Consider the following 26,168-nt stretch of genomic DNA (forward strand, 5'->3'; position numbering starts at 1 on the left):
AGCTGGTTTGAGATGTTACCCTTACACTACAGGTGGAGCTGAGCCATTTTTAATTAATATGGAAGGAGATAAATCTTGAAACAGGTTTAATTTTGTTGATCAGCCCAGCAGCACATTAGAGGAAGCTGACCTGGAGATGCACTAACAGATTAGGCAACTATTAACTTCCTTCTGCTGAGTAGTGATGAACATCCCACTTTCTGCAGATCCTCTGTAGCAATTTCAAACATCAGAACTGCTCTACAGAGGAAATGGAATTTACTGGATGCAGCAATCTGGAGGATGTTTAAATGTCAGCTGGCACTATTCTTCATGGAACAGTTCACACTACACCTACTTCTGTCCTTCATAACCCCCAAAGAAGAAAGTCACCAAGAGAACACCTGGATAAGCCAAAAGCACTTTGGAAAGTAGCTCCAGGAAAGAAGGGGAAGAACATTAAAATAGCCTTAGAGCACGGCCATTACCTCCACGAACACACTGGTCTCAAGTGTCATTGAGCAATCCTACTGTGTTGTGACTCAGGATCTGTTGGTGGGCACCAGAACTGAGAGAAAAAGCTTATCAAAAATAGCTTTCACTGAAAGATCAAATGGAACAGCGAAAAAAGCCAGGTGGGCTGCAGATGGGAACTCGTATTTTCTGTTTGGCTTGTAAAATCAGCTCTGGAAATGGGAAAGGGAGAAGAGGCGTGTGGGTGTGCACAGACACACACAGCTTTTCCTGAAAGAGTCAGAGGGATCAAAGCCTTCCCATGTTCTGCCCAGACTGTGACTAAACAGAGCATTTCCCAATGCACCCAGAAGGTGCAGCGTGCTGAGTGCACCCTCAGGAGGGTGCAACTACAGGAAGGAAACACTGAAAGAGGATGTACCTTTAAAAAAATGACAGCAAGTATCTCTGATATTTCAGCCAGATTTGTGAGTCCTTTTACACAAGGGTTGAATAGCAAATAATAAATTAACACACATACCTTTCTCCACAGGGTTGCTCACAGTCACTGGAAAAGAAAAAAAACATGTGTCCACAGGGGAAATATCGATCCCAGAGAAGTTTGTGACAATTAACGTTTCTATGTGAAATAAAGCCATTTTAGGAAAAATGTTCAGATTCAAGAGGCAGAGAGAGAACCCACAGATCAGCACCAAACCAAAAGCATCCGTAACAACTCTTCTTCACTCACGCACACCCCCACAGCAAGATGTTCAGTCACTGTTACTTGTGCTGTGTTTTCCCTGCTTATAAAATATATTCTGTATATTTTGCATTAGAAATATGACAAAAGCAATCCTCTGGTGACAGTGGTGATCACCAGGCTTCCTCTAGCACCTGTCCAAGCTGCATTTACCACATACTTGCAGCTGCTTTCCACTGGTCTCCAGGTTGTCTTGAGGGAACCAAAGCATTTCTGCATCAGCAGGATTAAAAAGTTATAAATTTCTCAGCTTTGGCCAAGTCAACAACTGCAATGACTTCGTTGTTTTTACACTTCCTACCAGCAGAAATTGCACCGCCCCTCTTACTCCACCATAATGAGAGAAAATCCCCTACTAACAGAAGCCCTTTGAGCAACCAGCAAAAGGTGCATTGTTCAACATCTTCTTGGAGTTACTACTTGGAAATGCATCCATTATTTTAAAAGCAAGCATCCAAGCTTAACAGAAGAGACAAGGACAGCATTCTTGAACAGAAAATAGAGAGTTCTGTGATATTTTGATAGAGCATTGCCTGGAAGACAAAGCTCCATGACACACAGCAACGTAGACAAAAAAGGAACTGAATCTTTGCTGTGTCTCTGCCCACTCAGTTTCAGGTGAACAAGACTGGTAGGAAACCTTTAGTTTTCCCTTTGGTTTGCTGCCAGTCAAGCTATAATGAGATTTTCACAAAGACTGCCTGGCTCCCTCCTGACCACACCTGCAGCAGGGTCTTGCTAAGGGTTTTACCTGAGAACAGAGCACAAACACAGATGATACAAAAGGTTCTGGGGCAGGATCACTGTCACTGTGGCAGCAACCACCAGCCAAACAAGAACTGAGGCCTCCTCCTGTGACTCACTGGCCACCCCAGGCACTGAGAGCTCAAACCCAGCATCAGGAGATGCCTCCCAGACCTCACCCCCACAGCACTACCAGTGCTCACAGCTGAAAATGCAAACCAAGATTCCAGACAAAGCATTCCCTATCTACAGGCTCACAGCAGCTGAGAAGAGGCAGCCAGCTCAGCAAGCCTTGCTGTGTTAGAAACATGGAGAGAGACAATGTCCTGGTTGGCAAGTACCAGCACAGGCCAACAGTTCATGCTCAAATCTTGAAATAATTCAGTCTTTTCAACTTCTGCATAGACAAACTCCTCCACACACAAATAAAAGAGATGGAAGAGAAATGGGGCAAACCCCCCCCCCCCCAAAACAGGTGGGTGTGGGCAAATGAATGATTTTAAGCTGTGATTCCAGGCAGTGAGCTGAGCTCCTACCAGCTGAAGCAGCCCCAATCCAAACCTCACTCAAATCACCTGAGTCTCCTCGAGCAGCTGCGCTGAGACCTGGGACTGACCCGTGTTCAGTATCATTGAATTTGCACAGCACATTTCAAAAGACTGACAGCCTTTCAGGAAAATACTCCACAGTTTTTTGTCACATGTCCTAATGACAGTTACATGCACCTCAGAGATATCATTCTATGTGAATCCTTGAAAAAAACAACCCACGGTCTCAGAGATGGGATAAATGTGATGAAGTGTTTGGGGGCTTTGCCAAGCTGCTGACTGAAACAGACCAAAGAAGCTGCATTTCATTCTAGTTCCCATCGAGAAAATACACCAGGTCTCACTGCACCACCAGCCCTAAAAACCACCTGATTTACGTTTGCTGTGCAGCACCAGAAGGCAGCTCCTGCCCCATGAACATCTCAAACTATGCTTTCTGGGACCTCTGTATCGTTTATCTGCCTTACTCTGTCCTGAGGAACCACATCTCCTTATCACAATTTCAACAAATCCAAGCTTCCAGCTCTCCTCTCCAGCAGACCTGGCTACTCTTTTATTTAGTAGCACATTAAACCAGAAATAACAAACATAAGAAAGTTTACAACTTGTTATACAGTTAAACTACTACATTAAACATACAATTACTAGCCAGCATAAAACTTCCTCTTCTAAAATGTAGCATTTTCTGTGCTACTGTAACAACTCCTGAGCGTGATGTGACCTCTTCCTTTCCTTTTCAGAATATAAACATAAAGCGATTGTAAAGGCAGGGCGCAGACCGATGCTTGTTACTGTTTAACCCATAAATCACATCTGGACGTTATCAAATCACGACAGCACTGGTTTTCACCGTGGGATCGCCCTCCCAGCCGTCACCTCCCTGCTGACAGGGACACACAGAACAAGGGTTCGGGTCTAACAAACAGCACCCACAGCCCGCACCCAGCCCGGCCGGGACACAAACCCTGCGGAAACAGGGCAGCACGCCCTAAACCCCCTCATTAATTCCCAACAGGACTCGACTCGTACTAAAGCGTTTCTCCCTGTGCACGGATCACCGCTGGCATCGCAGCCTCGGACCGCGGGCACCTGGGCGGGCGCGGGGCCCCGCTCACACCGCGGAGACGGGAGGAGGAAGAGAGGCTGAGGAGAACGAGGAGGAAGGGGAGGAGGCGAAGAAGAGGAGAGAAAGAGGAAGAGGAGAAGGAGGAGGAAGAGAAGAGGAATGGCCCGACGCCCCCGGCCCGCCGCGCCCCCCGCCCGCAGCTCCGCGGGGGCGCCGAGGCGCGGCCCGGGACGGGCGGGCACCCTGGTCACAGGCGGGCGCTCACCGAGGCAGAGCTCGCAGACGTATCCGTAGTAGGACCAGAGCAGGAGCAGCGCGATGAGCAGCACGGGCAGCCAGGCGAAGGCGCGGCGGCAGCAGCGCAGCCCCCGCCACAGCGCCATCCCGCCGCCCTCAGCGCGGCGCATCGGCGCGCGGCTGCGCGGGCTGGCCCGGGGCCGGCGCGCTCGGCGCTCGGCTGAGCGGCCTGCCGCAGCGGCGCCCCCTGGCGGGGCGGGCGGGCAGTGCCGCCCGGGGCGGGTCCCGCCTGAGGGACCTGAACTCTAAAGACGCTTTTCCCTCAGAATCCGCCCCAGTCCGGGCTTTGTGCTGATGGCGGGGGCAGGGGGGGATGATGCTGCCCCTCTGCTCAGCCCTGTGGGGCACACCTGGGGCGCTGTGTGCCCTTCCGCGCTCCGCAGCACAGCGCACTCGGGGCTGCGGGTGATGGCGGGGCTGGAGCGGCTCTGAGGGGGAAGGCTGAGGCGGCTGGGGCTCAGCAACCTCGGGAGGAGACTGCTCATTAATAAATATCTAAAAGGAGGTGTCAGAGGATGCACCAGACTCTGCTCCAGGGGCCCAGCAATGGCACCAGAGGAACGGGCAGGAACTGATGCTCAGGAAGTTTGAGCTGGACGTGAGGAAGAACTTCCCTGGGCAGTGCCCAGGCCTGAACAGAGAGCAGAGAGGGGCTGGGGTCTCCTCCCTGGGGATACTCCTGGACACAATCCTGTGCCCTGTGCTCTGGGGTGGCTCTGCTGGTGCAGGGAGGCGGCACCAGATGGACCCACTGTGGTCCCTCCCATCCTGACCCATCCTGGGATCTTGGAGCACTGTCCTGTGCTCTGCACAGACAAGAGCACTGCTCTCCAATCCCTCAGGACACACCTAGGAATATGTAAATATATATATATATATGTATAAATACAAACACACTTGTATATACTAGTGAATATATATGTAATATTCACTTATTAACAAGGAATGTCCATGGGAGGAGCAGATTCCAGACAACTTGTGGAACAAAAGGAATGCCCTCTCCAACATGGCGTTTAATGTACAAAAAAGAAAACAAAAAGAACCTTCCTGCCCCAGACTGCTCCATAACCCTCTCTGAATTCCAGCAGGAATCTCCTCATTCCCACTCTCTGTGATTTGGGTTGCAGCTCCAGGTAATTAACTCCACTTTATCATATCTGGTAAGGAAATTAGTTTTCTCATCAAGAGAATGACTTAGCTGACAGAATGTTCTTCTGACAAACCCCTGGTGTAATTTGTGACACTTTCTGGTCACCTCTGTGTTCAGCAAGGGTTTTTTTTTTCCCTCAGAATTTGTTCTAAAACTTTCCTTATTGGGATCGCACTTGGAGCTGTGCTGCCTCTACCAACCCTTTTCTCTTTTTGGGTACAGGCACCACATTTCCCATTCTCCTGCCCAGATCAATGAATTAAGACATCACCCACAAATCCTCAGAGCACGCCTGTAATTCCATATTTAGTTCTCTCAATATTTTAAGATGGATATGATCTACAGCCTCTGGGTTTTTTTCAAAAAATCTGTTCACTACTGAGGTGACAGCTGCCTTAACCTCTTCTCTACCCTGCTCAGGCTATACAATCAGTATTAACCTATTCTCCAGACTACTAAATTCTTTCTCTAGTATAAAACCTCAACTTTTTGGCACTTGTTTTAATTTTCTGTGTGTGGTTGAACTTAACCAAGATTTTGGGTAGCCGCTGCTGTAGCAAAAGTGCTTTGCAGATAGGACAACATAGGTTGGCATGTAACCCTAAACGAGAAATTTGTATTTAATTTTATATAAACGCACACACATATGAAAAACCTCCTCCCAGGAGATTCAGGAAGGGGATTTAGAACACATACACTCAAAGTTTTGAGGATTTAGGAGAAGAAGAGGTGAATGCATCCCTGCTGTCCCTCCCTCCCCCACTGCATAAGTGCTGAGAAGGAATATTTTTGCCAGCAATACGTTTTATAATCAGTAAGATTTAAAAACCACTCCTGTGAATTAAATCAATCCCTGAAGCAACTCACAGAACCTCCTCTCCTGAGACAGATGGGATGAACAGCACATCCATGGGACTTTTTTCCTGCATGTTCCTGTAAAGCAGGAAGGCACCTTCCCAACAGACAGCAAAGGAATATGCAAAAGTGAGCAGACTGTGTCAGATAAAGCCTCTGCAAATAAAGTTAAGACTTTTCCTTTTGTTCAACAGCCAGTTTTTCTATGTGCTCTAAGGTCCACCTGGATTATCCTCAAAATTCTTTTGTATCCTGGGCTTCCAGGGGAGACTTAGTTACATAAACATGAGCTCATCTGAGGTAAGGTTCCCAAGTACAGCTCTTTAAAGCAAAACAACCAGGTGACCTTAAATCTTGTGATTCTTAGGATGTGTTTCTGCACTTGTGGTTCTGTTGGTAGCTCCCCATTTGAAAAAGCTGGAGTGAGATATAAGTGGGATAAGGCACCTCGTGCCCTTTCCAGAAATCAAAACTGCAGGTGTTATTCAAAATAAACATTAAATCTAAATTGACCTTCAGCCAGTTGTAAAAGTAGAGAAAAACCTCTCTGGGTGTGCAGCCTCATTGGGCTCCACAGAAACTACAACAGTGGGATTATCCCAAGTACCATCCCTATCTTTACGTTTAACCCTGACCATGAGCAGTTTCCTGCTAAAACATTTCACACAGCTTTAAACAGGGAGACTTCTGCAGAGTTCAGGAAGCTGTGACTGCATCCACAGTGTAACTGCGCGGTTCAAAGCTACTGGCACAGGCTGCAGGAAAAAAAACCCCGAGCCCCAGCAGCTTTAGGGTCATTTAAATAAGGCTCATCATCGCTGGTTCCTCTCACAAACAAATTGTTGGGTGCTTAAAGAAAGGAAGGTTGTGGTGACTCACGAGTGGCACAGACACTGGGCCAACGTCATCCCCAAGAGCTGACAGCAGCTAAGGTGGCTCTGGCATCGGTCCAAAACCAGCTAAAATAAATCAGGAAACAGTCAAAATCCGGAAAGAAATGTCAGTTTTTACAACAATTGCGGAAAACCCCACATGTGCCAATTTCACTGAGATGCTCTTTCCTGTGAGAAAATGCTTTAAAAAATCACTAGTGGTAAAAAAATGCTCAATTGTCTCGTCCTGTAAAAAGAACACAACTGGAAATGCGGTTTGTCTTTGCAGCACTGAATGTGAAACTGTGCCTGGATTACTGTCTGAATTTCAAAATTATATTCTGATCCAGAAAACCAAAGTTGCACAAGTTACTTCCCCACTGTTCATTTCCAAATCTTGCTTGAGCTCGTAACACACGAGCCTTGGAGCTGTGGGGAAAGTCAGCTACAGCCCCTGCAAACTGCAGGGAGCCAAACCTTGGGCAGAGCCAACTTTTCAAGCTACTCTGAAGCCAGGGCATGTAAAATAAAGGTGTGACCCAATTGTCAGACATTTATATCTGGATAGGTTACACGTGGTTTTGCTTATCAGTGACAGAGATCCAAGAAGATTTGATAATCCATGAGCTAAAATGGGAACTAAAGCCAACCCCGGCTGGCTCCTGAGCTCTTGCTGAGCTGAAAAAGCTTGTGAGCCCCAAGGCTGGCCCATTTTTGTTCTTTATTGTAAGAAAACCCAGCACCGCCCCTATCTCAATCCCATCTTGGCCTATCACACCCTGCACTTGTAGGTAAGGAGATAAATCTAATCTAAAATTCTAAATGTTATCATATCAGATTTGGGCTTGCTATCAAAAATGCTGCAGCCCAGCTCGTGCAGAGGAGCCAGGCCAAGCTTTCCTAGAACATGCAGTGAGGGTTGGTGCTGACCTACAAGGAAGCTGTATTTTTGTTATAAGCATTAAGAGCTCTCCACTATGTGGGATAAGCCGCCACATTTACACATTAACACCTTCCCAGAAACCCCAGGAAAAGCTTTTTTTTTGTTGTTATTTCAGCAGGATTTTGCAGCTCTGTACTGGGACTCCTGCATTTCACAGGAGTTGGTGCACACACACAATGGTCCTGCCACTCTTTTATCCACATAACCCGTGGATGTTACCTTGCCATGGAGAAAGTAAATTAGGAAACTGCTCGAACATTCTCATGTAAATCAGCAGAATTCGAAGGAAGCAGGTGGAGCTCTGAACAAAAAGTTTTAAGATTTCTCTTCAGCTCTCAGACAAAAGTTAGATTTAGACAATTATCCTCCCATTATTATTAAAGCAGAGTGGATTGACTTTTTCCTTTCGGGATTCTCAGCTTGTTTTGTCCTCCCCAGCAGTACCAGCCCAGCCAAGCTGCACACGGGGTGTTGTTTGCTCTTAGTCACCACCTGCATCTGCTCACTCCGATTTCTCATTTGTCCCATCCCCCACTGGAACATTTTATCCTAATTTACCGTGGAAACAGGGGCAGGATATATGGAGTGTGCAGCAGGGTCTGACAGCCCAGATTGCAATTAAAGCTGTTTAAAATAGCACAAAACTGTTAATTGCCGCCGAGTGAAAAATTGGCCATTTGCAGCAGAATTGTTCTCATTATGACATTGTTTGAAAGGATTTGTAAGGATTTAGGGACGTACCGGGAGCTAGTGCTGGCACCATTAGAGGGTGCTGGAGTCCACATAATCCCAAATCCACATCCAGCTCCATTCTCCACAGGGACAGGAAAGTCTTAGAAAGACAAATCTGGGGATGAAAAACCATAATCTTGTTTTGTCACGTGTATAAGCCTTGCCCAAATATCGATTGCAATATTTCCCCGCGGCTATTGTCTTCACAGACTCCACAAAGATTCACATCTGATCAAATGCACTTTTAAGGTAGATTTAGGTAAAAAGTGCCATGAAACACCATAAACTTGACATTTCCTATTTTCTAAATTCTTCATTTTACACCCTGAATAACATCCTTCTAATAAGACAGCTGATATATATCCTTTCATACCTTTTAAAGGCAAAACATTAATACAAATATCATGCCACAGACCTACAGCCAACCTGTTTTACTCATCCCTCCTCTTCTCCTGAGATCACCAAGTGTATCCTGAATTTTTCTCACAGACATTTGCTATTTCACATTGGATTAGCCACAAGTAGTTGGCACTAACTGACTCGACTGACCTGAGAGAGGGGTCTCCTTTGACTCTGTGAAGAAAAAGAAGTCCTCCTCGCACAGTGCCTTGAGAGAAGGAGAAATTGGAGAGAAACCCAACATCCAGGGAAGTTCCTCGGTGATCTCTTAAATCTCTGTCTTTTCAGCCAAAGGAGTCCTTGTCCCACTTGACTCTCAAGGGAAGGGGTGGGATGAATGCTGGGACAAACCCTGGGTTGTTGCAGTGGTTAAAACAGCCTCGGAATCGCAGATTCTAGGTTGGAAAAGACCTTTAAGGTTGTTGAGTCCCACCAGTCCCAGGTGAGTGTGCGCTGCTACTCCTCTGGGGCTACACCACCCTCTGTCCCTGAAACGTTTGTGCACAGAAAACCCCACGAGGGGAACACAAACAAGAGAAAATGCTGCTTCCCAGTGCTTTCAATCACTGCAGCTCTCTAAAAAAAGCAGGAGCGGTTCCCAAGTCCCAGGGCTCCACCAGCCCAGAGCCCTGCTGCAAACCCTGCCTTTGCTCCCACAGAAGTGGGAGCAGTGTCTGATGGAATAAACAGGGCAGAAATCTGCTCTTTTTGACTCAGTTCCTCCATGGATCCCATCCTTACACATCTGTGAGGACTGCAGCAGGATACCCAGTGTCTGGTTTCTGAAACAGCTGCATTCTATAATTAGTTTTTTAAATCTGTGTCTTTTTCAAACACTCTCTGGTATCCCTTCCCCCCTCACATTACTGATTTTTGAAAGCAGATAAACACACTCCCAGCCAACTGGTTATTTCCTTATCTTTTAAAATAACACATTCTGGAGCTTGTAGTTCTCTGAGTGTGGTGAAGCTTCGGCAAAACTTTTTCAAATTTAAGTCTGTGCCATCTTTCCAGAATGAGATGTACACAGTAATGTGATTTCTTAGAGTTGTGTTTTAAGCCATAAAAATAAACATGCAATCTCAGAGATGCAGAGAAGAAAATGACATTTTTGTGACCTCACCAGGTTTGGTTAATTGATTTTTTTTTTTTTTTTTTTTCAAATCTTGGTTTTCTTTGTACCTGGTAGCCACGATTTCGGAGTTGAACAGCAGTGCTGAGTACAGCCAGGCAGCATACGCCACGTGTAATTTTTTAATTTCCTGGTAGCAGCAATTCTTACAGGCACAATAGCAGGTTTGTTTATTTTTTGTTCTTCATCAGCCCTTTTATTAACATTGTTAGATCTCCTGACTGCACCTGGCTGGGCAGTGACTGAGCATAATGGCATCTTTGCCCTGGGCTCTTGGAGATGGTGCATATGGATGGGGAAGACAGCAGATAATATGGATGCAAATTTCAAATTACTGGTTTTATCCCCCAGGCACCAAAGGAGGAAAAATCTCAAGGAAATCGGGAGAACAACGTGGCTTTGAGTTTCTACTCAAGGTATAGACTTCAAAATATTGCTCGTGGTCCTTGCAGGTTTGTCCTTTGCAAAATAATGAGGCATAAATGTATTTCAGTGAGGAGAACCTGCACCCTGTGGCTGAAAGCTCAGAGCACCACAGAACTGGGTTTAGCAGGAAGAGCCTGCACAGGACCAGAAATCCAACCCCATGGTCCTGCTGAGGAGCCCCTGCTAAGGATCCCTGGCACAGCACTCCCTCATTTGGGCTAATCAGGGCGAGGAGGAGCCGTCCTTAATGAACCAAGGGAAGAATTTCCAGCATTTGAGTCAAGTTCTCTTGCTACAGAACCACTCAAATGGAAAAAGCAACTGTCTTTTTCTATTTATGTAATTTTGCCTTATCTTACTGGAGTTTTTTCTTTAAAGGGTTTCCCACTGACAGCCCCCTCCCTGCCCCACGGGACAGAGCTGGTGTGACTCCAGCAGTTCACTGTTCTTCAGCCTCTGAAAGTAAAACACAAACTGAACCTTCTGAGCTGATTTCTCGGGTTTTGCACTTCCCAAGGCAGAGTCTCCCCTGGAGCACCTGTGTCCATTCCTTCAGTACAAGTGCTGCAGGAATCTCTCAAACATCCTGCTACTCCTCCACTAGCATAACAGAGAAATAAGCTCTGGCTTTAGACACTGTTTTAAAATCAATGCCATCACTAGTGACAATGGATTTTCTTACTCCTTTTTTCATGGATCCATGCCCATCTCCTGGAGGATGCTCCGCTCTCATTCACATCTGAGGTTTCTTCCAAACTTCAGAACCTGGGTCAGTCTGGTGATCAGTCTGAAGAGAGAATTAATTAAATTGGATTGCTAGAATGAATTCCACAATACCCTGGGAAGTCTGATATTTGTAATCAACTATGGAACTGTTGCTAGGACACCAGAATTGCTGAATTTTTTTGAAAACAGATCTATGCAAATATTTGCCTGTCGAAAGCTATGAATCCAAGATATACAAAAGTTTAGCTGGTCCTGTGAACAATTTTTTAGTGCTTTCATTTATAATATATTAACTCCTGACTCAAAAAACATATGGAAAAGCCCACAAGAATCTCCTACTACATGTGTAAGATATATTCCTAAAGAGAAACAAACTATAGCTGCTGAATTTTTAATTCCATGACCTTTTTCCCTCTGCTGCCCTATCCGAGCAGCAAGGACACACAGAAGAAAATTAATATCTATTAAGAAGATTTAGTTTGCACATCTGACAGTAACACGTCATCCCCCACAGCATAAAAAGATTTATAACACAGAAATATAAAGGACTTGGTGATGGAGCTTGTACCACCTTAACCAGAACTGCACCAAAGTTCAGTGTTTACCCTCAGTTTTACCAAGTTCTTTTTCTCAGTTTCCTACCTGCGGCCCCATGAAAAACCCTGAACAGTTCTACTCCCTCTCCAGAGCTCAACTTCAATTACTTTCAGAGAGTTTTCTCATCCTTAATTGTCATTTATCCAAGTTATAATTGTTTAATCCTTTAATCTCTCGTCAATCATGACAATCTTCCCCTCTGTTTTTCTTTTCACGATGTTCAGCCACCCCAGCAGTGACAGACAGACCCAGCATGATTGTGGTGCACACAGGGAAACATTTTCTAGTGGGAATCATCTCAGAATGTGTCTTCTCAACTGTCCTTAGCAGACTCTTCGTTGCTCTGACCATAGTATTCCAACGGATCAATTGCTCATTTTAGGACATTTTAGGGATAACATCCATTTCCTTCATTATTATTTTGCTTTCAGTTCCAATACTGAATTTGCTTTCATTGTCTGATAGAGGCTTTGGGGTAGAGAAGATGAAGGTGTAGAGAAATCCACAACTGATGAGGGGCAACTGAAGCAATCAGAAGAAAAACCACATTACCCACATGGTTTTATTTCTAAACTTATTTTTAGCTGTCAGTTGGTGAAAGCTGGTTGCACAGAAAGTGATTCCCAAAACCATCATTTATTTCTTCACCTCTGTTTCTCCGTCACTTTTTTCCCTGCTCTTATTCCATTAATGAGATACCAAAGAAAATTTGGTGAGTATTGTGTAATTTAAATTGTTCTCTACTCCTAGCACGTGATTTCTCTCTTTTGAGCTGCCATGGGATCTGTCTTAGCTTCAGCAAATTCTGTTTACTGGGATACAACTCAGTCCATCAGCGATGAATGTTTTGTTCTCATTGTTATGAATCTCCAATAAATCCATTTCACACAAAACCATTTCAAATACCTGGAATTGTCACTTTTAGCCTTCAATTTACAAAAAGATATAATAATAGTGCAGTGAGTGCTGCTGGTTAAACCCACCTTTGACAGCCCACGCCCCTCTTCTCTTGCCTTACACGAGCTCCAACTCCTCTAAACTGTGACTGCGAGGGATGTGATGGGAATTACGGCCGATGACCCTGAGAAAAATGCAATTTATTGTCAATTGTCCATTCTAATCTGTGGGAAAAACAAAATACTTTTCTTGAAATGCTGTGTGAAAAAAACAAGTTTTGGCCCCAAATATTCGGAACATAATTTAACCACTCGCTTCGCTCCTCCCTCGCAGCGCCGATGAGCCCCCAGAGTGCTCATAAATATTGGCAGAGCAAAGGAGGCAGGGTTTTGTCAGCTTTTTTCCTGCTGAATTTGAGTTAGTGTTTTTAACATAGCGATCCATAACAACGCCCTTAATGCTGTTCCTTGGAACTTCAGCCTGAAATTCTGTTTCAACTCACTGAGGTCCTAGGACATGAGGATCAGCTGGAGATGTTGCTGCCAAAAACTAGTTAATGCAAGTGCTGGTAGACCCCAGGAAGAGGGGCCTCTGCATTTCAAACAGCTGCTCTTCAACCAGAGAGCAGGAGGAGAGAAAAAAGAGGTTTTGCACTTTCCAGTTTTAGTCACTTTTGTTCCATGTACATCAGTGAGATTTGCATTTAAATATAGAGTTCGAGGTACCAGAGCTCGAAAATTCCTATAAAACCAGGTTTTGTGTCTGTACCAAGCTCTGTTCAGACTGAGATGTACGTGGAAGAAAGTGGCTGACACCCACTGCAGACATATCCTCCTAAGGCATCACAGGAGGCTTTGCTTTCAATAATTAATTAATGGCCAGTTCATTACTACATTGAAATCTAAAATATCATTTCAGCTCAACCAATTTTTACCTCTTTGTCTGGACAATTTCCAGATTAACACTCAGTTTATTGGAAGAGAAGCCCTGTGAGTGAAGAAATGAGATGGAAGTGGAGATACAGAACTCATTTTATCCCCATGGTTATGTCAGTCACAACTTCTGATCATCTCAACCCCTGATCTCCTTCAGAGCCATCAGTTTTACTTGTCAAGTCTGTTCCAGACATTTGTAGCAGGGCACAGTTTGCCTCCTTACACTTTCTGCTAGGACCCCACATATTTTGGGATACCTGGAGAGAACAGAGGCACCACAGATGGCAGCTGGATCCTGAGCACGCTGGGGGGAAGTTTGTGAGATGCTGACTGCTGTGGAAAGGGCACAAATCCCAGCCCAGACCTGGATCCTCAGCACATCGGATCACAACTTGTCTGTTTGAAGCACTGGACTTCTCAGGCTTGCTGTGTTGTTCAGGACCATAGCCCACACATGGAATATTATCCTGTTTTTCACCCTTCCAGTTTGGTTGAAGTTCTTTCTCCTAACAAAACCTTTCCATCCCAAATTGAAACCATGGTTAGTGCAACCTTCTGAACCTCTAATAAGATGTGGCTGTGGGAATCCTCAAGACCAGTGAGTTTGAATCTTAAAACATATTTGTGTTTATGTAGAGGAAATATGAGAAAGCATATTTTGACTAATGGTATCACCCTAGAGAGAAACACACTTGTTATAAATATGTTCCATTGCAGTTGCTGGAAATCTAACAAAATTGCCATAAACAGGACTTACATCAATGTTTCTGCTTGACCTTTCTGGGAGAATAAAAGTACCTTCTGGGAATGCAAAACAAATGAATTTTTTGGAAACCAAATGAGTAACACAGCCCTTCCTCTTTATAAAATGGAGCCCTGATATAGCTGCTGCTTAGTAACAGCTCCTCCAAACGATCCATAAAACACCAGATGTAAAGGTGCGCACGTGTGCGGCTCCACTCCAGGCTCTGATGCAAAACTCAGAAACACTCACGCTGAAGGCAGAAGAATTGGAGATTTTAGATGAATAGCAGCTTCCAAATGAGAACCATACCCTTCCAGCCATGGATAAGCTGTGCAATCACCTCCCCTGCTGTGGTTTCTGCTGGGTGATGTGGTGGAGCTGTGATAGCTGCTCCATCCCATCTCCCAGCTAGTTAGCTCTCTTCTGCATTTTCCCCTTAGGGAAAAGATGTCCTGTCTGGCACTGAAAACCTGCTAGAAATAGTGTGATTAAAAACCCCCACGCTTTGAGAATGTGGTTAACCTACGAAAACAACTATCAGCACCAGAAAAAAATGGAATATATTTAATAGGACCAGACGGGTACCGAGATACTTAATGCAAATAATAGTCAGTGTTTCTGCCCATAATTAAATATCACAGATAAATGTAAATGCAGAACTGAACTAGCACTAAGAAAATCACACTTTTCTCCTTCAGGCATTATTCCAAATAACCTGTTAAATTGAATTAATTATCATGATCCATAGAATCCTGACTTGGAAGGGACCCACAAAGGATCATTGAGTCCAGCCCTTGGGATCCAAATTAAAGTACTTTATAATCTCTTATACAAATAGCTAAAAAGACTCTTTAGTACTGCTACCAAATCCCATTTTTTATACCCATTCCTGGCAGCAGATGCAGAATATTCACTTAAGGAATGCCATTAGCCTACAAGTGTAACAAAGCTCTTGGGGACTCCTCACCTCTGTAGCCCGTGGACACTGAAGTGCTTTGGTCTCTTCTTCAGCTCCTCTTGTTGGTGAAATAAGAAACTTGAATCCTTCTTTGCAAAATAAAATCGCTCACATAGTTACTCCTAAAGAAAGAAAATAATTCAAACCCAATTGGAATTTCTGATGCATCTGCTACCCAACAATCACAAAAAAGGTGATACTGAGATCACCACGTTTGTCTTGCAGAGCCTGACAAAGCAAAGTGAGCAACTCCCAGCCCTGCTCCCAGAGCACCCTGAGCAGGTCCTGCTTTGGCAGAGCTGGTTTGCAGCCAGCCCAGAGCACCCTGAGCAGATCCTGCTTTGGCAGAGCTGGTTTGCAGCCAGCCCAGAGCACCCTGAGCAGGTCCTGCTTTGGCAGGGCTGGTTTGCAGCCAGCCCAGAGCACCCTGAGCAGGTCCTGCTTTGGCAGAGCTGGTTTGCAGCCAGCCCAGAGCACCCTGAGCAGGTCCTGCTTTGGCAGATCCTGCTTTGGCAGGGCAGGTTTGCAGCCAGCCCAGAGCACCCTGAGCAGGTCCTGCTTTGGCAGAGCTGGTTTGCAGCCACAGCACAGCTCCAGTGCAGCCCTACCTTGGCTCTTCCTCTGTGCCTGCTGCCAACTTCAGCAGGCAGAGCCAAAGGCTGACTCTCACCCCCTCCAGAGCAAAATCCCATCCTTCACACAAGTCTTGCACTGGTGAGGGGGATTTACAGCAGTGCTTGTGCAACCCCTACCCAACACATGCAGTTCAGATTTTCCAAAGCCTTCAGTAGATAGAGTCATTCCTGCTCACCCCGTCCTGCAGCTCCCCTCTCCTTCCTCTCTCTCTGCACATCCACATGTTAAAATTAAGTGGGTCTTAACAGGTCCACAAGTGTGATATACCCAAGTGTTTCCAATTTACCCTCAGTGAACTTGAATGGAAAACATTTGAAAATGAAATTCTGGGTGAAATCTCACAGCATTGCTGCAGCATATGGAGCCAATTTCAAATAGCACTTTGATAATGTCATGATCTGTTAGAAAGTGTTCACCTTATACCAAAGATATTACAAACTCGGTTGCCTCACTCAGTGTATCTTCATCTTATGATCCATAAGAAAGCTATTTAGTGGATTGTGAAATATGAACTTTGGCCAGAGCTAATTTAAGAGAGGTCATTACACTAGTGATGGTGCAGCTTGTTTCTTCTGTGAGTTTTATATTATTCAACTGTTCACAGCTAGTAAATTCACATCTAATAAGCTGCAAAAGTTATCAGATGAAGCACAGCCTATTGTAATCCCCACATGAACCAAATAACCGATAAAAAAATTAGTTGCAGCATATGTTACAAATATTTTTGCAAACAGCATCTGATAAAGGAATTGGCTTTATTAAGCAGCTAACTCCTTCATACAATGGAGAAAATGCAAAAATGTGTTCTTTCTCTACAGGCCAGGGAATTTCTCAAGCGCTGATGAAGACAAAAAATAGACTTAACTGGAAACAAAAGCACAAATAGACCACATCTCCTGGCAGGCACAGGCCTTGGCACTGGGAATGCAGTGGTGGGAATATGCTGAAATAGAAGGGATTTGCAGGATGTAACAGGATGGCAAAAAAGCGTTTGGGTAATGACAACCTTGTCAAAGAAAGAAGTAAATTTACACCCCACTTTTTTTACCAAGTAAGAGCCAGTGACTCCCACCAGGGGTCCAAGTAACTCCTGGTTCTGCCAAAGGGCTGGGCAGAGCAACCAGGGCAGGTGTAAACACAAATCTGTGCTGGGGTTGGGCAGGGAGGGTGGTGTGGAGCTGGGACTTGCCTCTGCTCCTCAGGAGATCCTCCAGTGTGCAAACAGCTCCTTAGAGCCTCCTGACCCCACATGAGCAAATAGCTCTTGAGAACCTCTTCAGAGACCCCACAGGAGCAAACAGCAACAACCAGGAGTTTCCACAGAGGTCCTGGTGTCATGCACCAGGGAGGATGCTCAAGGATGGATCTGAGAGAGATCAAACCTTTCAGAAGAGCAGGGTGTCCAGCAGTTGTCTGGGGCTAAAGGTGTCTTAGAAACATCCATGGTATGCAGAGATTGCTCCAAGCACTGAGCAGATTCAAGGGAAAGCACCAGGGATGTGTAGGACCAGGTAAATTGCTGAGAATGAGCACTGAACTATCACCGCTGAGTCCCGGGAACTTCACTCAGCTTTTCTCTTGCTCTCACAAGTTTTCATTATTGTTAGAGGCAGCTGGGATAAGAACAAGGAAAGGTATTTCTAGTTTTAACCCTCAGAAAATCAGTGTTAAGCCTCGTACACCAGAGATGGTAGAAATTGTGGTCAGGTTTTCTTTCCCCTTCTCTAAGTCAGCCCTCAGCCTGCAGAGGCCAGAGGTTTCTCAGGTATCAGCAGGAGCAGCCCCTTTCCTCTGCCTCACTGCTCCTTCACTCCAGCAGCAATTCCTCTGCCTCTGAACTCTGTCAGCTTTTCTTGCCAAAGAGAAAGGAATGACAAAAGCATTCAAAGAAAAAGAAAAACAGAGAGATCCCAAGCCTCATGTGTGACATAAAGCAAACAATTCACATGATCTTTATTTTTGTAACCCTCGTCCTCCTCTCACCCTCATGCCTGTTGTTATCACTCAGCATGTTATTGTTATTACTTCAAATTTGTTTTTAAAAGTGCCTATCCAGTGCTGGAGGTGCCTGAATACACGCTGAAAAGATACAAAACATATGTCCAACTCCAACCCTGCGTTCCCCGAGGTGAGGCTGGTATCCCTGCAGTGCACTCAGCACACTTATGGCATGAACAAATTATGAACAATAATAATGAAGAATAACTTGTGCCTATTTATCTGTTTGGTCTATGAAACTGATCTGTCAATGACCCTGAAAACTCTCGGTGACACACGCCGTGGTGGAGTTAAAACCAAGTTGCTCTTTCCATTAATTTTTTTCCAAAAGCTTGAGTCAAAATCCCAGGGTAGGTGACACAGGGCGACCCTCCTGCTTTTGATGTGAATGGGAAAGGATTTGTCTTTTTATATCAAAGCTAGCTGGGAAGAGGAGGTGGGTGGCCATGAAAGGGGAAAGCCATGAAATTATCTCCATTGGTTTATAAGAAACAGCCATTCGATGGGATTTTGGGAGGGGGAAACCTCGTGAAAAATGTGCTGGTGTGATTCCTCTGGAGGCCGGCACATCTGAGCCAAGGCTGCGATGGAGCAGGGGGGGCAGGAGAAGTTCTTCCCTTAATTGAGAACACACTTGTTTGCAGAGTTCAATGTCGGGAACTCCAACATTGTTTTGAAAAGACGGAGCACTGTGTAGGTGTCGGAATTCAGAGGAGGCAGAACAAAACCGGGTGGAAAAAGGCAGCTGTGATGATTTAAGTCTCGGAACACCTTCAGCCGGTTCCCTTCCTGTGCCCCACCAACCGGCCCTGCCTCGTGGCTGGCCTGGGAGAGGCAACCCTGGCTCCTCCTGACCTTCTCAGCACCTTCTCCCTCCTGCCTACACCCAGCCTGGTCCCCTGGGCTCCCACAGCCCTTCCCAGGCTGCTGCTGGCACAGAACACAAACCCGGGCCAGACAGCCCGAGAAACCAAAAAGCTCTTTACAAATCCAGGCCATTTTCATTGCTAGGACAACCTTTCTGTACATTCTATACAGAAGACAGAGTCCATGGAGAGAGGCTGAAGGTAATGATCATCCTCACATGTTTCAGAGTTCAGTGGCTGCTGCTCTGGTGCAATGACAGCTTTGTGTCTCTACTTCTGAGATCAACAGGTGAAGACAAGGTAGTTCTGCAGAACTCAGATCAGATTGAATTTACCTAAATATCACCCTTATCTACTAGATGTCTTTTTAAATGCATTGCAACGCTTGAACAGAGTAAAACAGTGCAAGAAATGAGACTTTTACTCAAATGCTATAGTATTCCTAGTCCTAATCAATAAACTAATAGACCTAAGTCAAGGTATTGAACCAGGATTAGTTGTAAACTCATGATTGTTATTGAAAGCCAGTTATGCTGCCCAGGTATGGCCAGTCCTAATGACCAAGTGTGGCTGAACCAACTGAACTGATGCTGCACATAATTCTGATAAAAACATTCTATAATAATTCTATCATTATAATTCTATTTTTTTTTCCTGCTAAAATATGTAGTTTTGCCTGTTCAACAGTTATTTCTCTTTACAGAAAGTAAACTCTCTTTTGTCATACTGACCTGGCAGCAGATCAGTGATACAGAACTTCTGACTTGGAGAGAGACAAGCAGGAACTGCTGTGACAGAGGATAAAAGGCACAAGGCAGACAGCCAGGATCAGGTTGATGTGATGTATTCTTGTTCCTGAGTGTCTTCATCTCATCTTTGGTGTCTTGGCTACCCTTAGTAAGAAATGTGGCTCCTCCTTCCCACCACTGTACTGTTTCACTTCTATTTTATCAGAGGAATTCAGCCAGAAGAGAGAAAATAGGAAGGAGGACATTCTGCCTGTGAAGATAATTAGCAGAGTTTTACATAATAAATTAAACTACTTAAGCTCCTAAAGGTCTCAGCTGGGGTGAGCCAGCAGAATCCCAAAGGCTCAGGGACAGATAATTTTCTGTGCAGCACTGAAGGACAAAAGTGCATCAATCTCTTGGGGATCCCAGCAGGTGCCTGGAGCTGGGGCATGAACCAGCACCTCTGGCACCAACACATCCTCTGACCCTGTGCAGACACTTCCCAGGACACCAAACCCCACTTTCATTTCATTATTATAACAACACTAATGTGCATCTTAACATTCACAGGAAGATTTTCTTTGTTGCTTTATCTTAAATGTTGCTATGCAGGAAGGGGAAATACTGTGGTAGCCAAAGACACCTTACAACAAGTTCTCACTTAATGTCATGGAGATATTTAGAAATAAAAAGCAGTATCACAAATTTCTGACATAAATATTCATTTATCTAAATAGTAGGGAGAAAAGGCTGGATTATTTAGCTGAGTGCAGCTTCTGGTATTGTCTTGTGGGTTGGTTTGGCTTGGAATCAAATTAGTATTTCAGATTTAAAAACTCTCTAACTTTCAGTCCAAAAGCTGACATGTTTGCCATCTCTTACAACCAATAATTTATGTTTCATCGGTTAAAGGGCCAGAGTGTAAACAAGTTCAATGATTTTTTTTTTTTTAAGTTTGAATTTAACAGCAGAAAACATCTCACAATGTTTGTGTTAGGCAACTCAGAAATATCTAGCGTAACTGCTTGTTTCAAACAATGCATTCATGTAAAAAATAGGAATAAATAACATTTATACCTAATCTGATTGCAAACGCTCAGATACAACGACCAGATAGAGGTGTTGCTCTACCAACATTTATGAGGAGGTTATCAGTGTAACCAGGCTGTGGAGAGAGGGGTTGAAGTCAAGAAACTTCATCCAAACTTGTGGTATTTCAGCTCTGAATTTCTCATCCCCTCAGGGGTGAGGCTGAAGGATATGGAATCTGGATCTAGTTCTCAACTTTGTGGCTTGGTCTCTTTTCCAGTTCCCGCAGAAACATGTTCATCAAGATCTCCTGACATTTCTCTGCTTTTTTTTTTTCTTTCTTTCAATGATAATTTGAAGCAAGCCCTGCCCTTTCCCCCCCATAACATCGTCCTTTCTACATCCCTGCAGCATGTAAACACTAAAAAATGCAAGCATAGCAACTCAGCAAAATACATAGAAACAAATGTGAGCAGAACAGCCTTTTTCCACGTTTTTATAGGAGTTCCACAGAGCCGGCATCGCACGCGCAAACCAGAGCAGAGTTACACAAAAAACCAGAGAGTTCCTGTCCTGGCGAACAAAACCCCAGTGATTCTGGGAGCTGAGGTTACTGGAGAGGAGATTTCAGTGCTGCCCCTCTAATGAATGATTCCGCAACACTGGCTCTGTGTGCAATGCTAATTACGGTGATTACAGAAATCAGTGCCCTGAGAATGTGGGTGAAAGCTTCGTGGAAATGAGTAGCTGGACTCCTAAAAAATTACCGGTCCTTTAAAAATTGCTCCAATAAATGGGAAATGTGGACCAAAAAAAACAGGCTCCCGTCCAAGAGATGGAATCAAAGCCCTGATACCTTTTATCATTGTTTCATCGTAGCTAATAAAACTTCCGTAATTATCCGAGGACACTGAAGCCTTTTATCTGTGATGAGTGACACAGAGCTGTGCGTCTGCAGTCAGAAAGGTAAATACAATGCATGCCTGTGACAGCATCTCGGGAAACAAAAATAAACAGAGATCCCGTTACAGATGAATACTGGCATAATCCTGAAATTGTCATTTCCCCTTCCAACCTTCCCAACCACCAAAACCACCACCGACCCTTCTACTTTAGCCCCTACCCGAGCTCCTGCAGAAAGCACCCTCCAAAATACCTTTTTTTTTTTTTTTTTTTTGGTAAAGTAGCCTCATCATTTAATCCAAAGCCTCTGCTTTAATCAGTGATCACCTTCCACTCCAGGCTCGCAAGAACAGAGAGCATTCCTCTGTAACGAGCCTCCCTCCTGAAAAATGAGGGATTGTGTAGACACCAAGGCTGAATTTCTCCCCATTTGCCCCAAGGGATGCCAAGTGCAGCTCAGACAAGTACAAAGGGAACCTGTTCTTGCTGCTTTTCAACTGTGGCCCTGCTTAAATTGCCCCGGGGGTTTCACGTTTCATTCTCCTAAGGTTACTGTCTCAGGCTTTTCTGTAGAAAACATTAAGGATGTAGGCCTTGCTTTAAAGCAATTTCCCTGGGAATAAGGCTGGGCTCATAATCTTACAGTAACAACTCACATGTTTGGTATTGTCCCTTTTCCGTGCATGAATCACACAGCCAGGTCTTTAGAAAGAGCTCCTAATTTAATTTATTGAGATATATATCCACACATAAACACACACGTACCCATGGAACGGAAAGAAGGAAAAATCAAATAAAACCGGCACTTCGTACTGCACAAAGACTTATAATCTTAAAATTTCATGTTATTCTTAGACTTTTCATTAAAATTCTTGCCGCAATCTTCGAAGGCACAGGCCAGTAACAGATCTAATGCAGGAGGATCATTTGATCCACTGTTGAAAAGCTGCCACTTCGGAGTGCAACATCTGGTTTACACATTAGAATAGTTGGGGACATGAAATGAAGGTTCTTATAACCACCTGAAGCAGTAAAGGAAAACGCAGGTAAAAGGAATTTTAATTAGCTGAATCCCGACAGCAAGAGCCCTGGGAGCACCGATGGGTAAAGCTCTACTGCTGATGTTTTGACTCTTCTGACAAGACCCCAAATCATTTCACCTTGCCTCTAGAAGATGTTCTCACCCAGCTCAGCTGAAGACCAAGTCTCCTGAGGCTGTAGAACTGTTCCAGGTTTAAGGAGGGACAAGTGACAGCAGTGTTGGCCATGGTGGCCAGCACTGGAGCTGAGCTGGATCCCGTGTGTGGCTCGGGGACACCACAGCCTTTCTTACTCTGATTCTTTTTACAAAAGAAAAATTAAGCATTTGTGAGACAGAAACAGGACAAAATCTGATTTTCAAGGGTGAGCAGGGCAGACTCTTGTTTCCCTCCCCTCCCTCCTCTGCTCTGGCAGACCCATTCTGTCCCCCTGAACACAACGATCCCATCACAGATCCCGTAACTCCAACTGCAAAAGGCTGCTGTTCCCAGCATGGGAGAAGATGAAGAAAAAATCGCACCCCAGCCTGCTCTGTCAGCAGACAGAGATGAGAAATCCTGGCTGGGGTGATCCGAGACATTTCATACTGTCTCCAGCAAATTCAGCCGGATCCCCGGGCCCTCTCTGGCACTTGCATCGTGTCCCAGCCAAATAAATTGAATTTTGCCAGCACGGCCTCTCACCCAGCAGATGTGCAGCTCTCACTGCTGCTGCAGATACAATATAATCCATGTGCAGGGGATGACTACAATTTAATTTACACCAGTTGTAGCACAGAAATCTAAGCCACCACACAGAGCTGAAATCATGGGACGGTGCCATCTGTATGTAATTGTCAGGGTTACGTTTTCCATTACATCTTCTGCTGGAGGAAGGGGAGGGTATACAACTGGGTAGCAATCATAACAGTCAGGGCTTGCAAAATATCAGTCAGAAATCACACTTTGGTTCGCTGAAGGGGTGATTTGCATTTCATTCTGACACGTCAGAATGGTCTATTTCTAAACAATGTCAGAGAAAATGAGATGAAACTCAATTTTTATTCCAAATATTGTAAAGCAATAGGCCAAACAGATGGACAGGTATGGCATTACTTCATCTGTGGCATGCTAAGCTTGGCCACGGGCCTGCAGAGCACAAATGTTTCAGCAGTCCTCAGGGGTTAACAGGCAGCACATTCAGCAAAGCCCAGAAATTAAAAGATCTAGCAAGTGCTGCTTTTTTACTTTAACCCTGCAAGAGGCTGCTAGGCTGGGAAAGCAGCTAGGTAGATTAATCAGCTTGGCATTTCTAAAGGAAAACTTCAGAAAATGTAATTGCAACAACTGAAAAACAACCCAGAATACGTTAAGCCTGAAATGATTTCTTCTGCTGCGTGCGCTTTCTTGGAAAGTGAATACTTAAAAAGACACTGAATACTCCTTATAGATAAATGATTATTATATCAGGACTCTGCCAAGTCTTTATGCATGCCCTAAAGAATGCTCTGAGACATTACAACTAGAAACTGAGGGTGCTTTCTGAGTATTTCTGAGTATTTTCTGTGGCATCAAAGCCACCTAAAAATCTCCTGATGGACTCCACACCACCTTCCCCTCCACAGCCTGCGTGCCCTTGTCCTGCAATTCACCTCTGAAGCACCAAGTTCCCTGAACCTCTGCTAAAACCCGGCCTTGAGCAGAGTATTTTCCTTCCAGAATCCCTGATGGCATCAGCTCCATCCAAGGGAGTTCTGCACAAGGATCTGCAGAGAAAAATAAGTTTTAAGTACGCTTCTGCTGTGTGTATTTATCTAAGAGTCGTGAGTTATACTGACAAAGCCAATAATTTTCCAGGCCCCTCTAAAGTTTGCCCAGGTTTTGTAAGGACAGCTTTTTTTTCCTGTGAGCACTTTTCTGTAAAACCTCAGATTTGCATCTGATCTTTGCACTCGTAGCCAGAAAAGAGGGAAAAGGAAAAACTACCCAAGCGCACAAACCATGTGCTACAAACTGTCTGTGCTGTTTGACATAAACACTCTGGGATAGTCCAAACCGGGGATTAATTTCTTCGAAACTCTGACCTCTGACAATCCCCTCAGGTCTGGAAATACCAACACTCCAGGAGAGAAAAGCTGTGCAGAGCATTCACAGCCCAAAATCACAATGTACCTGTCCCGTACGGCCGCTCTCCGACGTCTGTCAAGATAAGCATTGTGGCCAGCGTGCTCTTGGACTCAGAAAAGTCTACAATAAACACTTTCACAAACACTTGTCCATCCATCACTCTTCAGAACAAAATCCCTGGCAAAACTGTTGGCAACAAGACCTTGATGGATAGGGACAGGATGCCTTTCCAGCGAAATCCAAGAATTTCAGCTTCATTCTTTTAACTGTTGAAGTGGCTCTTGAAGCAAGTGACGCGTGTGAGATAAGACAGAAAAAAATCAGTTTTGTTATGTTTAGGTTAAAAAAATTATTGAACACCCTTCCTAGCCTCAATATATAGAGGTAGAAAACCCTAAACAACTCAGGCCTCTGGCATGGAAGGGTTAAGCTGCTGTCCCCTTAATGTTTGGCTGTTAAATGCTTCCAGAGAGCCTGGAACTACGACTGGGCACTCTGCACTCGCAGCCAACTGGCAGCCAAGTGTTGCTTTAGGCTTAGAAACGCTGTCTTTTCACTCCTGGGACCTGGGTTTATTCCAGCTTAATCCAGCTACAAATTGTTGTCTTGCAAAGCCTGCAGCTTCTTTTAAATGCCTCCCTCCTCCTCGTAGCCTATAATTACCAGCAATTACCATTCTTGTTTACCAGGGGCTGTTTCTGAGTGGTGTCAGTGCATGTGTGTTTGTGGAAGGGATGGAGCCTCTATGAAAAGCTGACCCAATGCTCTTGGGAAGGATAAGACAAATTGGCGTGGAAAACTGAGAGATCTGAATCATCCAAAGGGGAGTTGAGTATTAAAACAAAGCACAAAAATAAAATATCTGGGTTTGCCTCATTTCTTTGGAAGACCTACCACGGAGTTGTTTCCCCCACCTGATATAAATAATTGCTTCTGCAATCCTCAGCCATTCAGAGGCTGTTGTGCTGGAGCAGTTGCTGCATGATAAAGTACTTTGGAGATAAGTTTATATAAAGAGAAATTAGACCTATCCTGCCAGAACAGTGACTCAGCCTAATGTGTGAGTTTATAGGCTGCCCTGGTCTCAAAAATCATCCTTCAAGTCTTGGCAGCGAGCACCAGGTGAACATTGTGTTCTTCACATGGAGCATCAAGTTTCTGGGGCTTTGGCTGTCTGGAACACGTGCTTGGAGAGGCGCTGCTGCACGGGCAATTAAACCCTGCTCTGCCTGGAGCAGCAAAGCCCTCTGACTTGCTGGGCTCTTTGGTGCCTTCAGCAGCTGCAAAGATCCTTCAGCAATAACCCCAGCCTCTGAGGAGATGCTGCATTTCCCAGGAGCATGACGCTGTGGTGTGTGAGAGGAGCTGGGAGTGCTGCCAGATGAGAGGCAGGACGGAACGAGGGTGTCTCTGACACACACCAAGCAAGACTCACAAAGTGAGCTGCCTGCATGAGCCACAGCTCCAGGGAGAGTGGGGCCAACGCGATGAGGAGCTGCTGTGAAGCCCAGAGGAGCTGGCTGGCACCAGGAGCATGCTGGGGACACCTGGCCATCACCTCTTGCTGTGAAACCAGCACAACAGGAGAGCAGGAGGGGAGCAGAGCAGATGCTGCAGAGCCAGAGCAGTCCTGTCAGCGCTT

General features: G+C 45.0%; 1 protein-coding gene across 31 annotated transcripts in view; it reads right to left on the bottom strand.

Moving 5' to 3' along the window:
- ZDHHC15 (zinc finger DHHC-type palmitoyltransferase 15) overlaps positions 1-26,168 on the bottom strand; it is a 187,035-nt gene that overhangs the window by 16,179 nt on the left and 144,688 nt on the right. For 21 of the 31 annotated variants that reach the window (XM_058423259.1, XM_058423257.1, XM_058423260.1 and 18 more), the window contains 6 exons: positions 15,227-15,339; positions 12,666-12,763; positions 11,042-11,146; positions 8,952-8,975; positions 8,412-8,517; positions 974-1,000 (listed from right to left, as the gene is read on the bottom strand). In XM_058423259.1, the coding sequence (XP_058279242.1) occupies positions 974-1,000; positions 8,412-8,517; positions 8,952-8,975; positions 11,042-11,092 (208 nt within the window). In that variant the 5' untranslated portion in view covers positions 11,093-11,146; positions 12,666-12,763; positions 15,227-15,339. Of the gene's footprint in view, positions 1-973; positions 1,001-1,355; positions 1,375-2,197; positions 2,274-3,516; positions 3,617-3,818; positions 3,961-8,411; positions 8,518-8,951; positions 9,010-11,041; positions 11,147-12,665; positions 12,764-15,226; positions 15,340-16,028; positions 16,057-19,448; positions 19,561-26,168 lie in introns of those variants that run through there. The other 10 variants (XM_040084180.2, XM_040084179.2, XM_040084165.2 and 7 more) reach the window with 10 other exon arrangements.

The sequence above is a fragment of the Hirundo rustica genome, chromosome 21 (assembly GCF_015227805.2).
Source record: "Hirundo rustica isolate bHirRus1 chromosome 21, bHirRus1.pri.v3, whole genome shotgun sequence".
Classification (NCBI taxonomy): Eukaryota; Metazoa; Chordata; class Aves; order Passeriformes; family Hirundinidae; genus Hirundo; species Hirundo rustica.